General features: G+C 40.2%; 1 protein-coding gene across 2 annotated transcripts in view; it reads right to left on the bottom strand.

Annotated features, from left to right (window-relative positions):
• Positions 1-18,392, bottom strand: part of ugp2b (UDP-glucose pyrophosphorylase 2b) — a 62,212-nt gene that overhangs the window by 8,039 nt on the left and 35,781 nt on the right. For both annotated transcript variants that reach the window (XM_073051213.1, XM_073051212.1), the window contains exons 4-7: positions 10,785-10,970; positions 7,929-8,062; positions 4,400-4,697; positions 1,468-1,665 (exon numbers count right to left, since the gene is read on the bottom strand). In XM_073051213.1, the coding sequence (XP_072907314.1) occupies positions 1,468-1,665; positions 4,400-4,697; positions 7,929-8,062; positions 10,785-10,970 (816 nt within the window). The remainder of the gene's footprint in view (positions 1-1,467; positions 1,666-4,399; positions 4,698-7,928; positions 8,063-10,784; positions 10,971-18,392) is intronic.

Raw genomic sequence — 18,392 nt, 5'->3', positions numbered from 1 at the left:
AGATAAGACAAAGTCAGCATGGTTTCCTTAAGGGAAAGTCTTGCCTGACGAACCTGTTGGAATTCTCTGAGGAGATTACAAGTAGGATAGATAAAAGGAATGCAGTGCATGTTGTATATTTGAACTTTTAGAAGGCCTTTGACAAGGTGCCACAAATGAGGCTGCTTACCAAGTTAAGTGCCCATGGAATTATAGGAAAGTTACTGGCATGGTTAGAGCATTGGCTGATTGGTAGGAGGCAGCAGGTGGGAATAAAAGGATCCTTTCCTGGTTGGCTGCCTGTGATTAGTGGTGTTCCTCAGTGGTTGGTGTTGGGACCACTTCCTTTTATGCTGTATATCGATGATTTAGATGATGGAATAGTTGGCTTTGTTGCCAAGTTTGTAGATAATACGAAGATTGGTGGAGGAAACAGGACTTGGACAGATTAAGAGAATGGGCAAGAAAGTGGCAAGTGAAATACAACATTGGCAAGTGCATGGTCATGCACTTTGGTAGTAGAAATAAATGTGCAGACTATTTTCAACAAGGAGATAATCTGAAATGCAAAGGGACTTGGGAGTCCTTGTGCAGAGCACCCTAAAGGTTAACGTGCTGGTTGAGTCAGTGGTGAGGAAGGCAAATGCAATGTTAGCATTCATTTCAAGGGGTCTAGAATACAAGAGCAGGGATGTAATGCTGAGGCTTTATAAGGCACTGGTGAGACCTCACCTCGAGTATTATGGACAGTTTTGGGCTCCTCATATCAGAAAAGATGTGCTGGCATTAGAGAGGGTGCAGTGGAGGTTCACAAGGATGATTCCAGAAATGAAAGGGTAATCATATGTGGACCGTCTGATAGCTCTGGGTCTGTACTCACTGGAATTTAGAAGGATGACAGATGATCTCATTGAAATCTTTCAAATGTTAAGGCCTTGACAGAGTAGATGTGGAAAGGATGTTTCCCATGGTGGGAGAGTATAGGGCAAGAGGGCACAGCCTCAGGATAGAGGGGTGTCCATTTAAAACAGATGTGGAGACATTTCTTAAGCCAGAGGGTGGTGAACTTGTGTAATGTGTTACCACAGGCAGCTGTGGAGGCCAGGTTATTGGTTGTTTAAGGCAGTGTTTGATAGGTTCTTAATTGGCCATGATTGAATGGTGGAACAGACGATGGTCCAAATAGCGTAATCCTGCTCCTATGTCTTGTGGTCTAGTATCTAATAATCATAGCACAGCTAAAAGGAAGGAGAAACATTTAATACTATCATGATCATTTATTTCAAAGATAATACATTAATCAGAACAATAAAATGATAAGTATTTAGTGTTGTTTCTGGGATACTGTATTACACAAATTGGCTACAATATTCTGTGACTATAAACAGTAATTCTTCTGATGCATTTTGAGACAAGTCTAGTAAGTAATATCTGTTACAAATGCAAGCTTTTGTTTTAAAACATCTGATATTTAATAAATTAGATTACCTTTGGGTTTAAAATGATTTCCATGTCAATGCCATTTTGTTTTTGTAGCCTTTCAATTGCAGCCAAAGAAATCCACAAGTTATTGGTGTTGAAGATCTTGAACTTAGTGACAGATTTAAACTCATCGACATGCGCTTTTGGTACCTGAGCTATCTCCAGTAGTCTCAGCTTTCCATCATATTGAATAAGGGTACCACCCTGAAGAGCAATGGCTTCATGAGAATCAAATGTGAAAATAAGCAAACAATTCAAGTTGTTATTTCCACCTTTTACAGAATAACAAAGAGGAAGTAATTCTGTGAGTCACACTCAATGCATAGAATTCGAATATGAACTAAAATGATCACAATGGCATACAAGTATTCCTACTTATCTGGAAAAGCCAAGTATTACTTCAAGGATAATTCCTTATGACTAATAAGCAGAATACTGAATATGTACATGGAAATAAAAATTCATTATTGGACTTTTGAAACATTGCTCAAGAAAAAAAATGCCATTTTAAAATAATACTTCACTTTTGTGCCACTTGCTCCAATGCAAGATTTTAATGCATGCTTAGGAGTGGGAGGGAAAAGAAATTAACTAAAGTTATTGCAATGCAAGGAGTTATAAGAATTGAAGGCAAGTACAGGATTTACCTGAGAGTTCCTAATCTAGAAATGCTCTGGAAAATCCAAACTGTCCAATAATAGTCACTGCAGGACAACAAAATGAACTGGAAAAAAACCATGCACGACTGAAGTAGGAAATACATCAGGAGCACAGGGTTGATTCAGACCTGGATTTCCAAGTGAAACTTAGAAACACACATTATGGCATTTCGTTCCAGAAAAAATTGATATCCAAAATCAATGGAAAATGTTATTTCAGTCTTATGCTATTGATTTTCTAGGGAAATTTATCCAAAAATAGAGTATTTATTTATTAATGCAGTGTTAAAGCAAGTCATGTCATTTTTAAAGCCTACAACTGAAAATTTCCTTTAATATTTCAAGCCAGAGTCACTTTTGACTGCTCTTTCCTTATTTTGTCTTCAACTGATTACAAGTTCCTGAAATTTATAGATGATATAGTTCCTCATTTAAATCATGTGTAGTTAAGTTATTGTTGGAAAACTGATGAGATTGATCCCTTAAAATACTAAATTGCTTAGCATTAGATTCAGTTAATGACACTATATTTACTAAAAAAAAAAGCTGACGGGATCTATTTTATGCAATTTTTCTTTATATGTTATTTTTACATATGCTTTGACTGAGTTGCACTACTATCTCAGTAACATTTTACCAGTTTCCTAAAGTATGACTTTTCAGAGTCCTTCCAGGTAGAATCGCATTTGTTCAAAGAGTTGGTCTACCCAATTTCTAATAAGGTCATTTCTGTTCTTAGTAATGACACAGTATAAACGTCTGTAAGCATGCATTTTTCATGCACCAAGGCCTTTGGAGAATTTCTTTATTTTTCACTTCACAAATATTGGACCGCCTTTGCCCCTCAGTAATTTCATGGACTCAAGATCCCATATTTCGGGAAGCCAGAAAGTGGATATACTTCAAAAGAACTGCAAGACCTCCTGGAGAAATCTAAGAGAAGTACAGAGGGGATGCATGTGAGAAAATTACAACTTCCTTCACCAACTATTGGGACCAGAAATTCATCTGGACCAGACAGACGAATACCAGGGATCAGAGCCTAGATATCTACAGCGAATGTCTCCCCCTCCCCTCCCCCCCCACCCCCACTATAGATAGCAGTAGCTACAAAGCACAGTTCAAAATCACTCTACTTGCTTGAATGAGTGTGGCTCCAACAGCTCTCAGGAAACACCACCATTCAGTACAAAACAGTCCTTTTGATTAGAGCCCCATCAATCATCGTAAACATTCATTTCCTACACCACCAGAGCAATGGTTGTATTATATCTCAAGCACAAAATACACTGATACTAAGATCAGATCTTTAACCTCTACAATCAAAAACAAAAGTAACACCTGCCTGCCTTAGAAATTTATCACAGGTCTACCATTACTGGGTCTATTCTTGGAAATCCAATCACAAACAACAGAAATTCTACAGATGCTGGAAATCCAAGCAACACACACAAAGTGCTGGAGGAACTCAAGCAGGCCAGGCAGCATCCATGGAAAAGAGTATAGCTGACATTTTGGGCTATGACCCTTCAACAGGACCTCGGTCCAAAACATCGATTGTACTCTTTTCCATAGATACTGCCTGGCCTGCTGAGTTCCTCCAGCATTTTGTGTGTGTTGCTACCCTTGGAAAGGATTCTCACCTCCAATGACAATTTTAAATAAGTAATAAATGCTGGCCTTGCAGCATCACCCGGAGCCCAAAAAATAAATAAGCTCTACAAGAAAAATACAAATGTGAATCACTGGTTTATGGAGTTAAAAATCTGGGAAGTCAGTAACCATTTCAACATGATTTGATGATGCTCTGACCTAGTGAGCTCCTCCAGGTGCAAGATTCCAGTTCTGCAGTCTCTTGTGTCTCAACACTATTAGAGTTTGTCACAAGTCTCAACAACATTAACCAATAGTTTCTGACAAGTAAGATTAAATCCAAATGTGTCAAATTAATACCAGAAAATGTGCTGTGCTCACACATATGTACATGTACAACATCAAGCAATCCTGCAGTCACAAAACATTTAGATGTGCTTTCAATGTTTTGAAGCTTTTTTTTAAGCATTTGAGCTCAAAATTTTACTTTGCAGTCCACAGCACTGAGATTAGCCAATAAGTATCTGAATATGGGAACAGCATATAATGGGATTTTATCCGTGTTCTGTGCTTTGCTTCATTTCTTGCTGCATATTCCAACATGCAAATCATAAATTATATATTTTATATTTAAAATGCTTAAAATTTGTGATGTTTGATATTTGAATCTAAAACAAATTAATTACCTTAACATCTGCTCTAGTCTTGTCAGTTACTTCCATAACAAATTCACACTTCCTTCCATTTGGTGGATTCAAAAGATGATGGAGAATGTACAGATCGACAGTTGCTCCAAGATTATCAATATTGGATACAAAAATATATTCTTTCCCCTGTTGGAGAAACATTTCCAATAGACCCGAGTTGTAGAAGCTGGCATAAATGTCTCCATGACCTGGTGGATACCAGGCCTCTGCATTAGACCCAGAACTAGGTATTTCTTTAGCTACAGGAAGCAACGATTCTCTATTAATCCGTGGGTACCTGAGGAACAATTAAAAAAATTGGGAGATTTTACTAAAAACAAATTTTCTATCTAGATCTAATAGAGTAATGGAAGATCATAGTAATACAGCCTATTCTGACAATCAACAACAATTGGTCTAAAATTAAGAAATTCGTAAAACCATCACATAAATGTTTTTAGTATTCTATGTTGTTGAAACATTGAACTCGAAACCATTCTCTTTTGCTGTAGTGGATAAAAATCAAGACAACTCATCTTTCAAAAGTAGTTTATTTCAATTCTACAGGCAGTCCCCGAGTTACGAACGTCCAGCTTAGGAACAACTCTTACTTACGAATGGCCTGCCATAAAGCCTATTAAAAGTTCATCAGCTCGAGGAAGGAAAATGCCGTCTGCCATTTTAAGTCGAATCATGATGCCATTATCACTGTGAGTGTGTCCCATTTAACCTGTCTCAGTGCAGGTGGACTTTAGGACCTGGGGGAGCTCAGGACCCACTGCCTACGGTTGCTGCTGAATCCGCAGTGTTCCTGTTTCACGAGTTAACATTATGGATTGATAATTCCCATCTCGTGTTTATTTCACTCTGTGATGAAGAATTTGTTGCGAGTAGGGGTTGGTTCAATTATTTCAAAGTGAGGGCAAATTTACATAATATTAAAGTGCAAGGTGAAGCAGCAAGTGCCGATGTAAGTGCTGCGAGTGATCTTCCTGAAATGTTGAAAAAATTATTGAGGGAGGTTATTTGCCAGACCAAATATCTGATTTAAATGAGACTGGCTTATGCCTGAAAGGACCTACATTTCGAAAGAGGAAAAGTGCACCAGGGAATAAGGCATCGAAGGATAGGCTAACCTGTTCCAACTTATGTATAAATCTGACTTAAAGACAGACTTAGGAATGGATCTCTTTCATAACCCGGGGACTGGCTGTACTTAGATTTCAGGTAAAGCTTTCCCTTGTTGTGAAATCTACTTTCATTTGAAACCTAGAAATTGTTAAAGGTCAAACATAATAAACAGGTGATACTGTCCTTTCATTTATTCTTTGTCTTGGCTGCAGGGCAGCAATAGACATTATTGGCTGAGCAAACAAACTAAGAAAATTAGCAGTTTACAAAACAGTAGGACCATTTATGCTAGACCTGGTAGTTGATGCTGTAAAATTTAAATGGTGCATGTATTTATTAGCTAGGAATCAAAGCTATATTGCATTACTGAACTACCATCAATAAACAGGAAGTGTCATTCACTGCTGGCAAAACTATTATATTGCCAGGCTGCAAAATACACTTTGACCAAAGACTTGTAGCACACCATTGTCTGTAAAACATTAATTTAACCAGAAATTATGCAATTCTTCTTCTGAAATAGGAAGTATATCTGCTAAATTTATGGAAAAATGAATCATAGTTCAACAATTCATTTGCAATTGCATTTAAAATGATGTACCTCCTTAACAGGAAAAACCTGATGGTTAATGCACTTATAAGTATAAAGAGGTTTCATTAGAGCAGTCATAGCCAGGTTGCTATTGGCAATGGATTAATGCTGCTTCCAAATACTCATTGAAAGTACCAGTGTTAAATGGGTGATCAACAGACACACTTAAAAACAGCTGAGACTGTAATCAGATCAAACTGAGTTACTAAATTCACAAGGCAGCCTAGATCACTATCTCAAAGGCCAATGTTAAGACCGTCTTTAAAGAGAGTGAACCCTCACAAGGTGGAAGGTCCTGATGGCGTACCTGAAAACCTCTGCCAAACAACTAGCAGGAGTATTCAAAGACACTTTCAACCTCTCACTGCTGCGGGCAGAAGTTCCCACTTGCTTCAAAAATGCAACAATTATACCAGTGCCTAAGAAGAATAATGTGGGCTGCCTTAATGACTATCGCCCGGTAGCACTCACATCTACAGTGATGAAATGTCTTGAGAGGTTGGTCATGGCCAGACTGAACTCCTGCCTTAACAAGGACCTGGACCCACTGCAATTTGCCTATCGCTACAATAAGTCAACAGCAGATGCAATCTCAATGGCTCTCCACACGGTTTCAGACCACCTGGACAACACAAACACCTATGTCAGGATGCTGTTTATCGACTACAGCTCAGCATTTAATGCCATCATTCCCACAATCCAGATTGAGAAGTTGCAGAACCTGATTCTCTGTATCTCCCTCTGCAATTAGATCTTCGACCACAATCTGTGCAGACTGATGACAACATATCCTCCTCACTGACGATCAATGCCGGTGCACCTCAAGGGTGTGTGCTTAGCCTACTGCTCTACTCTCTATATACACATAACTGTGTGGCTAGGCATAGCTGAAATACCATCTATAAATTTGCTGACGATACCACCATTGTTGGTAGAACCTCAGGTGGTGACAAGAGGCGTACAGGAGTGAGATGATGCCAACTAGTGGAGTGGTGCTGCAGCAAAAAGCTGGCACTCAACATCAGTTAGACAAAAGAGCGGATTGTGGACTTCAGGAAGGGTAAGACGAAGGAACACATACCGATCCTCAGAGGGATCAGAAGTGGAGATAGTGAGCAGCTTCAAGTTCCTGGGTGTCAAGATCTCTGAGGATCTAACCTGGTCCCAACATATTGATGTAGTTATAAAGAAAGCAAAACAGCAGCTATACTTTATTAGGAGTTTGAAGAGATTTTGCACGTCAACAAATACACTCAAAAATTTCTAGTTGTACCGTGGAGAGCATTCTGACAGGCTGCATCACTATCTGGTATGGAGGGGCTACTACACAGGACCAAAAGAAGCTGAAGTTTGTAAATCTAGTCAGCTCCATCTTGGGTACTAGCCTACAAAGTACTAAGGACAACTTTGGGGAACGGTGTCTCAGAAAGGCAGCATCCATTATTAAGGACCTTCAGCACCCAGGGCATGTTCTTTTCTCACTATTACTATCAGGTAGGAGATGCAGAAGCCTGAAGGCACACACTCAGCAATTCAGGAACAGCTTCTTCCCCTCTGCCATCTGATCTGAAATGGACACTGAATCTTTGGACACTACCTCATTTTTTAAAAAAATACAGTATTTCTGTTTCTGCACATTTTAAAAATCTATTCAATATACGTAATTGATTTACTTGTTTTTATTTTAATTTTTTTTCTCTCTGCTAGATTATGTATTGCATTGAACTGCTGCTGCTAAGTTAACAAATTTCACGTCACATGCCAGTGATAATAAACCTGATTCTCATTCTGAAAAGATTTCTTTACCTGCTTTGGTTAAAGGTATGAATCTTCACTCCATAGTGATTATATTTCTGTAATATCTTCTTAGTATCTTCATCAGTGTTGAATGAGTTCATTAAGACGAGGGGAACATCTGCATTGTACGTTCTATTCAAATGCTAACAAAAAGATAAATTTAGATTTTATTCTATGACAAGGGGGAAGTTTTGATGATAACTGATGTAACATGCACTGTACATTATTACTCAAGCTATTCACCAGAATTCTGTTTTTAAGTAACACCAGCACATCTGGTTTAAAAATTTCACAATAATATTCTACATGTTTTCTTATGCGGACTCAATATTCCAATATGGTTTCAGAGATCAAATACAAAATGAATATTTGCATCTCTACAGCACGCTAACATTAACAGCAGAGATTATGGAGGCATTAGTAGTGATCTTTCAAGAATTACTAGATTCTGGAATGGTTCCAGAAGACTGGAAAATTGCAAATGTCCCTCTACCCTTTAAGAGAGGGAGACAGTGAAAGAAATTATAGGCCACAAACACGAGAAAGTCTGCAGATGCTGGAATTCCAAGTCAACACACACTAACTGCTGGAGGAACTCAGCAGGTCAGGCAGCATCTTTCAAAAAGAGTAAACAATGTTTCAGGCTGAGACCCTTCTTCAGGAAGGAGCTCTGGACTGCACTCACAAGAGTTTAGCAGAATGGGGGGGGGGGGGGGGCGGAAATCTCACTGAACCATATTCAATACTGAAAGGCCTAGATAGAGTGTATGTAGAGAGGAAGTTTCCTATAGTGGGGGAGCCTTGGACCAGAGGGCACAGCCTCAGAATAGAGGGATGTCCATTTAGAACAGAGTCGAGGAGGAATTCCTTTAGCCAGAAGGTGATGAATCTGTGGAAGTCATTACCACAAACAGCTGTGGAGGCCAAGTCATTGGGTATATTTAAAGCGGAGGTTGACAGGTTCTTGCTAAGTCAGGGTGCCAAAGGTTACAAACAGAAGGCAGGAAAATGGGGTTGGGGGATAATAAATCCCCCTACAAGCTACAATGGAGTGGTGGAGCAGACCCAACAGACCAAATGTCCTAATTCTGCTTTTATTTCTTATGGTTTAACTATGCCTAGTGCCTGATTAGGAGATGGTCAGGTAATTACAAAGTCACCCTAACCTAGTGACCACAACAATGTAATTCGTATATCATCCGTCACTCGAGGCATTTTTTTTCTGGATAAATCACATAATTTTCATTGGGAGTAGTTGCACACACAAGTCAAAAAATGTATTTCACAGCTTTAGTTTATACTGAATGAATTAATTGTTTACTTACAATTAACTGAGATCCTAGCAAAACCCTACCTTGTTTCCAACTCAGTCAATGGCAATGCTGTTAATAGATGATTGTTAGTTTAAAAAGATGTCCCTAGACGGTACATTTGACAATCTGATCTGAGCTCAATGCACATGCAGCCTGACAATAACATCAACAGAAGTTTAATTTGAAGAAATGTCTGATGGCAATTTAGAGATGAACATTCACAGCAAAAGGAAAATGGATAGAAGGAAAAATGGTATAATGAGGTTGAGGCATTTGGAAAGAAATTTGATGTACAAAACCTATGCAGCTGGTTCATTCACCAATGGTGTGCCTACATAATGGGTTGCAACAGAGATCTAAAACTATTAAGGAGGCCATCAGAATCAGAGGAAGGAATATGGTCCCCTGAATGACCCTTCATGCCAAAACAACTATCCATAGTTATTTTACACTTAACTGAAAACTGAACCTTTATTTATATTTTAAGTAGTATTTAGAATACAGAAGGCAGTCAAGAGCTGATCACTGGTTAGCAATGCTTCTACAATGATTTCAGTACCCATGCTTATGACCTGATCTTATCACCATGTAGTCTTTTGTTTTCTACCTCACTGCTCCCCCAGCTTCATTTTGTAAACTACAAACCCTCCACTCTTGCCCAAGTTCTGAGCAAGATCCCTGATCCAAACAGACCCAGCTGTGTAGCAAAAAAAGCACAATAGTGTCTCTTCCACCTCAGGCAACTAATGTGGTTCAGCACAAGCCCCCAAATCCTCAAAACCTTCTGCAGGGGCACCACTGAGAGCCTCCTGACTGGCTGTATCACCACCTGGTATGAGAACCGCACCAACCTCGGGCACTAGGCACTGCAGAGAGTGGTACGGATAGCCCAGCGTATCTGTGGATGTGAACTTCCCTCCATTGAGGTCATTTACAGCAGCAGGTGCGCAAAGAAAGCCTGGAAGATCTTCACAGACACCAGTCACCCCGACCTTAAACTACTTCAGCTGCTTCCATCTGGCAAATGGTATTGCAGCATTAAAGTCAGGACCAACAGGCTATGGGACAGCTTCTTTCTACAAATCATTAGACTTTTAAATTCATGTTTGTACATTGCTACAGTCATAATGCCAAGATCTTTTATTCTCTCACACTGTGGGACAGATGTATGATTTAAATAAATAATTTTTTCCACAGATGCTGATTGATTGGCTAAGTTCTTTCAGTATTTCTGTTTTTAAGTTTTAGATTCCAGTATTTGCAATTCTATCTGTTATTCATCATTCTCACAGGAACTCGAGCACCAATCATTCTTTCAGTATCTAGCCAGGCAGCCAGCTTGACTGTTATCTGAATGCACAATACCATGATCAACTGTATTGTCTACTTCGGCAACAGTTCAAGTCTGTATAGCTTGTGCTTTCATTAGAGAAGCCCAAACCAATTTTATGTGGCCAGGTACAATACAACAACATTCCACCAATTAGAAAAAGTCAATAGCAAAATTACATGACAGTTGAACGCATTCTAGATCAGAACAATTTGTTCTTACCTCTATCTGCAGTACTGTGAGGTCCAGGAACGTATTCTCATTACGTACACTAATCAGGCTTTTGGGCCCTTTGCAACCCATGCTAGTGCCAAGTCCTCCATTCAACTTCACCACTACCAGTTTACTTAAAAGCGAAGCTATATCATCTGGCAATCCTCGGGCCTGTATTTTATCATACGACTGAATCTGTAAGTAGAATTGAAATTTTAAAGAAATGCAACCATCACTATTCATTCAAAAATTCAATGTCAACTGATAAATTATAGCAAAATATTTTACTTGAGCACTTCTGTTGCTCTTTATTTAGGATTAAACTCCTGTTACAAATTACAAATGCTCTAAAGGGGAGGAACTGAAGTTCAACTGTCAAAAAATTCAACAAGCTAATGATGAAGGATAAGGCAATAGAGCAGAATAGCCAAATGGCAATATTAATTATGTCAGGTAGGGACAGAGCAAACAAACATCAGATTGCAGTCTAAGTTTTTGGGGGGGGGGGGGAGCAAAAATAACATAAGGCTTCTTATCAGAATGTGTACAGCATTCAAAACAAGACAGAACTGATGGTACAAATATAAATAAATGGAAATGATCGAATACCATTGTACTCGGTGTAAGTGCCCACAGATGAAAATTAAGTATTGATGCGTATTTAACTTAAAAGAAAAGGGCAAAACTGAATGGACAAACTGCCCTAATAATAAAGCATGGGATAAAAGGCACAATAAAGAAAGGATATTTGCAAGGAAAATTAAGTGGATTCAGCTAAGGGCAAAGAAACAGCAAGTAGGAGTCATTGGTGGGAGTTGTGAATTCCTTAACAGAAGTGGTAATGTTGTTCATGGTATATATAAAAAAAAAATCAGGAAATCAAGGACACATACAGTAACATGGGTAATAAAATAATTACAGGAGTCTTATAGTCTGGACAATTTAAATTAGCAATAGCAGCATGGAGAACAAATTCATAGAGTGTATACAAGATAGTTCTTCAGTATGATGATCTAGAAATCCAGCACAAAAACTTGTATTGTGCTAATGTAGTTAAGGGGCCTTCGGGAAGACAAATAATAATTAGAATTTTACATTCAGATGGAACACACTATTGTTCAATTCAAAGCTATGATCTTAAATTTAAAGCATATACAAAAGTATAAGGCACAAGCTAGCCATGGCAGATCTGATAACAATATGAAAATGTAGGGCAGTACGTAAGCACTGACTCTAACATGCAAGGTATTAATGCTGTTTGCAAAAAAAAATCTCCTTCCTCTCATCAGGTAATGCCTTGCTTCCTTTCTGGTTGAATAATCTCTGGAATGGTTAGCAAGGTCAATGTGGGAAACACAAATCTCTTCCACAGATGGTACCTGGGAGGACAGACAGTGCCTATTTTGTGAAATGCAGGACTCCTTTTATGACTTATGCAAAGGTTCAGTTCTGCATGCTCATAACAAATTGCTTTGAGGTTCTCAATACTGTCCCAAATACTCTTTTACCAATGAGTGATTGTGGGAGTCAGTGGGCATATTATATTTCTCCAAGGAGGCATTGAGTAAATCCTCAAATCTTTTCCTGTCTGTAAGGTCATCTCTTCTCATGACAGAGTTCTGCATATTGTCTATTCAGAAATCTGCTGTAAGGCAATGTGAACCACATGGACTGTGAGAGGGAGCCAACTGAGTGTAATTAAGGCCTCAGTGCTGAAGAATGCCAACACTGATTCACATCCTTCCAGTGTATGGGATGATTGTGCAGAGAAAACCACAATGATAGTCTGCTCCCCACTGTTTTGAAGTGTATACAGTCCAGGTGTTATAAGCACATATTAGTGGTCACCAACCTTTTTAAGCCCAAGATCCCCTACCTCGGCCTTAGTAAAAGGCAAGATCGACCTACTAAATTGTTTAGTCACATGCATGCGCACCGGGCAGAAAAGACCGGAAGTAAAACCCCGCCATTAACTCAGAAGTAGAAATAATGTATGTACACCAGGGGTCACCACCCTTATCTGCACCACGGACAGGTTTAATATTGACAATATTTTTGCAGAATGGCCGACAGGGGGAGGGGGGGTGTTAAACACGACTGGAATACAGTGATACTCGAAGCAGTTTTCCTGATGTCCAGTCTATTCCACAATTTAGTTTACATGGCTCTCAGCACTTAACTTCTGTCCCACTTGCTCATGTTTTTTCCACTGAAAACTCAGTGGGTTTGTCTTTAAGTGCAGGGTGCTTGGACTCAGGGTACCAAAGCAGTTTTAAGGGCTTCATTGCCTCATTAGACAGCCTCCGGGCCCGAACGCCAGCCTCCCTCCCGCCCACCACCAGACGCCTTGACCAGGTGCGGCTGGTCATGGGTGGGGTAAGAGGACAAGGTAAGGGCCAGAGGTCCCTGTGCCAGGGCCGCAGCGGTCGCAGTCCAGAGAGACCGACCGAGCGAGGAGTGCGACAAAACACGTGCCCGCCCCCCCACTGTAGAGTCTGTCGGCCGAGAAAAGCTTGTTTCAGTAGATCACAGCGAGGTAACTGCTCTGCTATTTATGAAACCCTGAGCCTGAATTAGGTCGTCTGTGAATATTTTAGCACTGGGTTCCCCATGAACATTCGGTGTGTTAAACAGGTCTAGAGGCAGCGCCCATGTCCGTGCTCCAGGCCAGTAGCAACGGCACTTCTCGCCAGCCACATGAGGCGGCCAGTTACCCAAGGCCAACCAGTGATCCCTGGCGTGAGGGTATCACTGCGTTTAGGTGACTGATGACCTCGCGTGCGTTCAATTTCAACAGTGGTCATGACAGGGAATGAGGAAAGGTGCAACTGACTCATATCGTTTCATATTGCCAAATCATATCGTTTCCTCACGGCCCGGTGGTTGGGGACCACTGAAGTACACCATGTAGTACGTGGCGGGGGAGCTATACGCATGCACACTAGGCAGAAAGAACGGAACTAAAACCCTGCAACCTGGAAGCAATCTCTCAACAGTATTTGTGTATTTATTTTTCATTTTTTTCAGGATCTATTGGGAAAGTCTCAAAGATCGACCAGTCGATCGCAATCGACGGGTTGGCGACCACTAGCATATATGATAGTTGACCATGAGTTTTGTGTGAAGTCTTAGGTCTTGATCTTCAATATCCTTTTCCTCAATTGACCAAAGGCTGTGCTAGCACAATGAAGACAGTGGAAATTTTCATCATTAATGTTTGCCTTTACTACCCAACTAGTAGCTTCCGAGATACGAAAAAGTCATATTTTACATATACTTCTTAGGTGCATTAACTCCTCTTAGCAGTCATTGTTGGGTTTAAGATTGTAACAGTTCAAATGAAAAATGCTTAAACATGTTGCCAAAAAGCAGAGCAAGCCAAAAGATTGGGTAAATTACAGCATTAGATAAAAGTGTAAATTGCCAAGAAATAAAAATACATTACAGAAGCCACAGTAAATATATACAAACCCCATTTCCAGAAAAGTTGGGATATTTTCCAAAATACAATAAAAACAAAAATCTGTGATATGTTAATTCACATGAACCTTTATTTAACTGACAAAAGAACAAAGAAAAGATTTTCAATAGTTTTACTGACCAACTTAATTGTATTTTGTAAATATACACAAATTTAGAATTCAATGGCTGCAACACACTCAAAGGTTGGGACAGAGGCATGGTTACCATCGTGTTACATCACCTTTCCTTTTAATAACACTTTTTAATCGTTTTGGAACTGAGGATACTAATTATAGTAGATTTGCAATTGGAAATTTTGTCCATTCTTGCTTGACATAAGACTTAAGCTGCTCAACAGTCCATGGTCTCCGTTGCCTAATTCTCCTCTTCATGATATGCCATACATTTTTAATTGGAGATAGATCTGGACTGGCAGCAGGCCAGTCAAGCACACGCACTCTGTGTCTACAAAGCCACGCTGTTGTAGCCCATGCAGAATGTGGTCTGGCATTCTCCTGCTGAAATAAGCATGGACATCCCGGGAAGAGACGTCGCCTTGATGGCAACATATGTCTCTCTAAAATCCTAATATACACCTCAGAGTCAATGGTACCTTCACATACATGCAACTCACCCATGCCGTGGGCACTGATGCACCCCCATACCATCACAGATGCTGGCTTTTGCACCTTTCGCTGATAACAATCAGGATGGTCGTTTTCATCTTTGGCACGGAGAACTCAACGCCTGTTTTTTCTGAAAACTAGCTGAAATGTGGACTCATCTGACCACAGCACACGGTTCCAGTTTTTCGGTCCATCTGAGATGAGCTCAGGCCCAGAGAACTCACTGGCGTTTCTGCATAGAGTTGATGTATGGCATCCTCCTTGTGTAATACAGTTTCAAGTTGCATTTCTGGATGCAGCGACGGACTGTGTTAAGTGACAATGGTTTTCCGAAGTACTCACGAGCCCAGATGGCTATAATTGTCACAGTAGCATGACGGTTTCTTAGGCAGTGCCGCCTGAGGGCTCGAAGATCACGTGCATTGAACAGTGGTTTCCGACCTTGCCCTTTACGCACTGAGATGTCTCTGAATTCTCCGAATCTTTTCACAATATTATGTACTGTAGATGTTGAAAGACCTAAATTCTCTGCAATCTTGCATTGGGAAAAGTTCCTTTTGAACTGACTAACAATTCTGTAACAAATTTTGGCACAAAGGGGTGAGCCACGACCCATCCTTGCTTGCAAAGACTGAGCCTTTGATGGACGCTACTTTTATACCCAGTCATGATACCTCACTTGTTACCAATTAGCTGCTTAATGTGGAGTCTTCCAAACCGGTGTTACCTGAATATTCTGTGCACTTTTCAATCTTATTTTAACTCTATCCCAACTTTTGTTGAGTATGTTGCAGCCATCAAATTCTAAATTTGTGTATATTTACAAAATACAATTAAGTTGGTCAGTAAAACTATTGAAAATCTTTTCTTTGTACTTTTGTCAGTTAAATAAGGGTTCACGTGAATTAACATATCACAGATTTTTGTTTTTATTGCATTTTGGAAAATATCCCATCTTTTCTGGAAATGGGGTTTGTAGAACAAAAAAAACAAAAGTGTTCCCTTGTACAGGGCAGGGGATTTGGAGCTGATGTTTTTGTTGCATTTTGTGCTGGGTTGATGATCGTGTTGCCTTTCTTTTTTTGTGCAGGGGATGAGTTTGCTGTTTCTCTTTGAACTGACTTCCACGGTTTTCTTTGTTTTGTGGCCATCAGGAACAAGATGGTGCCGGCATATATCAGCTACTCTCTGTGGACTACAAAAAATTGAACCATTTTTCCTTAAATATTCCCCTTTTGAATTCCTTTTGCTGCAATTTGCAGCATTTAAATTTCCTTTTAACAACAGGCTATGAAATTACATGAAGTCATGAACAAAGCAGTTAAGGGTCAATGCCACAGCCGAAAATGTGGTAGAAGAGGTGGAATTCAAACCAAGCTGAAGCTTAGAAAGATGAGGCTCAGCATCTTGTGGTGAATGTGCAGTCACAGGAAAATCCAAGATCTCAGGGTAAGGCTGCTGTATCAGAGGCAGATCTCAAGTGTTTGTTGCACTGAAACTTAGTTAAGTGTGGATACTCTGAATGCAGTGATACAACCAGAAGGTTTTACGATTTTCAGAATGGATCGAACCGTGAACTCTGTTAAGGAAAAAGGTAGCAATGTGTGCTTTTTAGTCAAATCTCATTGGTGCACAGATGTTGGGAGTATGTCGACTTCTTGTTCCCCTGACTTAGAACAATTAACGATTAAATGTAGACCATTCTCTTTGCCTCAGGAGTTCTCAACCATGATCCTAAACACAGTTTATGTAACAGCATAGGCCAATTATAAGCAACCACTCACAAGACTGCACGATTTGTCTATAAGTAAGAAACAGCCCATCCCGACACATTTCAAATTATAGTTGGTGACTTTAAGCAGGCCTGCTTGAAGAAAACCCTGCTCAATAATCAGCAACACATTATCTGTTGTACCAGAGATCCCAATTTATGAGACCACTGCCACACTACGATAAGGAGTATCTAACGTTCCTTCCTGAGATCGGATTTTGTCAAGTCGGATCATTTGTCTGTACTCCTGCTACCTACATACAGACAGAGCAAAACGAGCATGGCTCCAGACAATGAAGAGGTGGTTGCAGGAGGCAGAGGAATAGTTACAGGATTCCCTTGAGACAGTGGGCTGGGCCATGTTCAAGAACTTAACTGAGGACCTGAATGACTACAGCAGGGTCATTAGATTTTAGTAAAACAGCTGTGCTGAATGTCCCCATGAAATCGTTCAGTGCTTTCCCCAGTCAGAAGTCCTAGATGAACAATGAAACCCAGAATCTGCTTGAATCTCCAGGCATTCATGTCTGGAGATCAAGAATGCTACAAGAGGTGCAGGTATAAAGCCATCTCATGAGCAAAATTGAGATTCCTGACTAGACTGGAATCAATGAGGGATGCTCAATAGCTGCTGTAGGGTTTGAATGCCCTAACCTCCTACAAAGTTAAAAACTCTGACATAGAGGACAACAGGGTTTCACTTCCTTCTATGCTTGCTTTGATCACCAGAAGAGGGATGAACCATTACATGTACCCATGTCTCCCAATGACCCTTTGGTCTTGGTACCTGAAGATGATGTGTGGGCTACTTCAAGAGAGCATCCAGTCCAGATGGAGTACTTAGACGATTGCTGAAGACCTATGCAGACCAACTGGCTGGTACATTCACAGATATCTGCAACCTCTTGCTCTGGCAGTGTGTGGTACCCTCCTGGTTCAAGCAGGCTTCAATTGTACTGGTGCCCAAGAAGAGTGCTGTAACCTGTCTAAATGACTACTGCCTCATGGCACTTACATCCATGGTAATAAAGTGTTTTAAGAGGCTGGTGCTGAAGCATATCAGCTCCTTTTTGAGTGGCAATTAGGATCCACTCCAATTCACCTAATGAAGCAATAGGTCTACAGCAGATGCTATCTCATTGGCTCTTCACACAACCTTGGAACATCTAGACAGCAAAGATACATACATCAGGATGTTCTTTATAGATTGCAGCTCAGCATTTAGTATTAAAATCCCCTCAAAACGAATCAGTAAATTCCAAGACCTGGGCCTCAATACACCCCTTGTGCAATCGAATCCTGGATTTCCACACTTACAAACCCCCAGTCAGTTCGGAATGGCAAAAACATCTCCTCCACAATCTCCATCAGCACAGCAGTACCGCAGGGATGTGTACTCAGCCCCCTCCCTGCTCTACTTGCTTTACACTCCAACACCACATACAAGTTTTCTGATGACACCACTGTTGTGGCCTGTATCAAAAGTGGTGATGAATCAGCATACAAGAGTGAGACTGAAAATTTGGCTGAATGGTGTATTAACAACAACCTCTCACTCAATGTCAGTAAGACAAAGGAACTGATTGTAGACTTTAGGAGAAGGAAACTAGGGATCCATGAGCTAGTAATCTTCAGAGTTGGACAGGGTCAGTAATTTTAAATTCCTGGGTGTGACAATCTCAGAGGACTTCCTGGACCCATCATATAAATATAATTGCAAAGAAAGCATGACGGTGCCTCTACTTCCTCAGGAGTCTG

Source organism: Hemitrygon akajei, chromosome 7 (genome assembly GCF_048418815.1).
Source record: "Hemitrygon akajei chromosome 7, sHemAka1.3, whole genome shotgun sequence".
NCBI lineage: Eukaryota > Metazoa > Chordata > Chondrichthyes > Myliobatiformes > Dasyatidae > Hemitrygon > Hemitrygon akajei.
The sequence above is the reverse complement of the archived record's forward strand: the minus strand, read 5'-3'. Positions and strand labels throughout refer to the sequence as shown.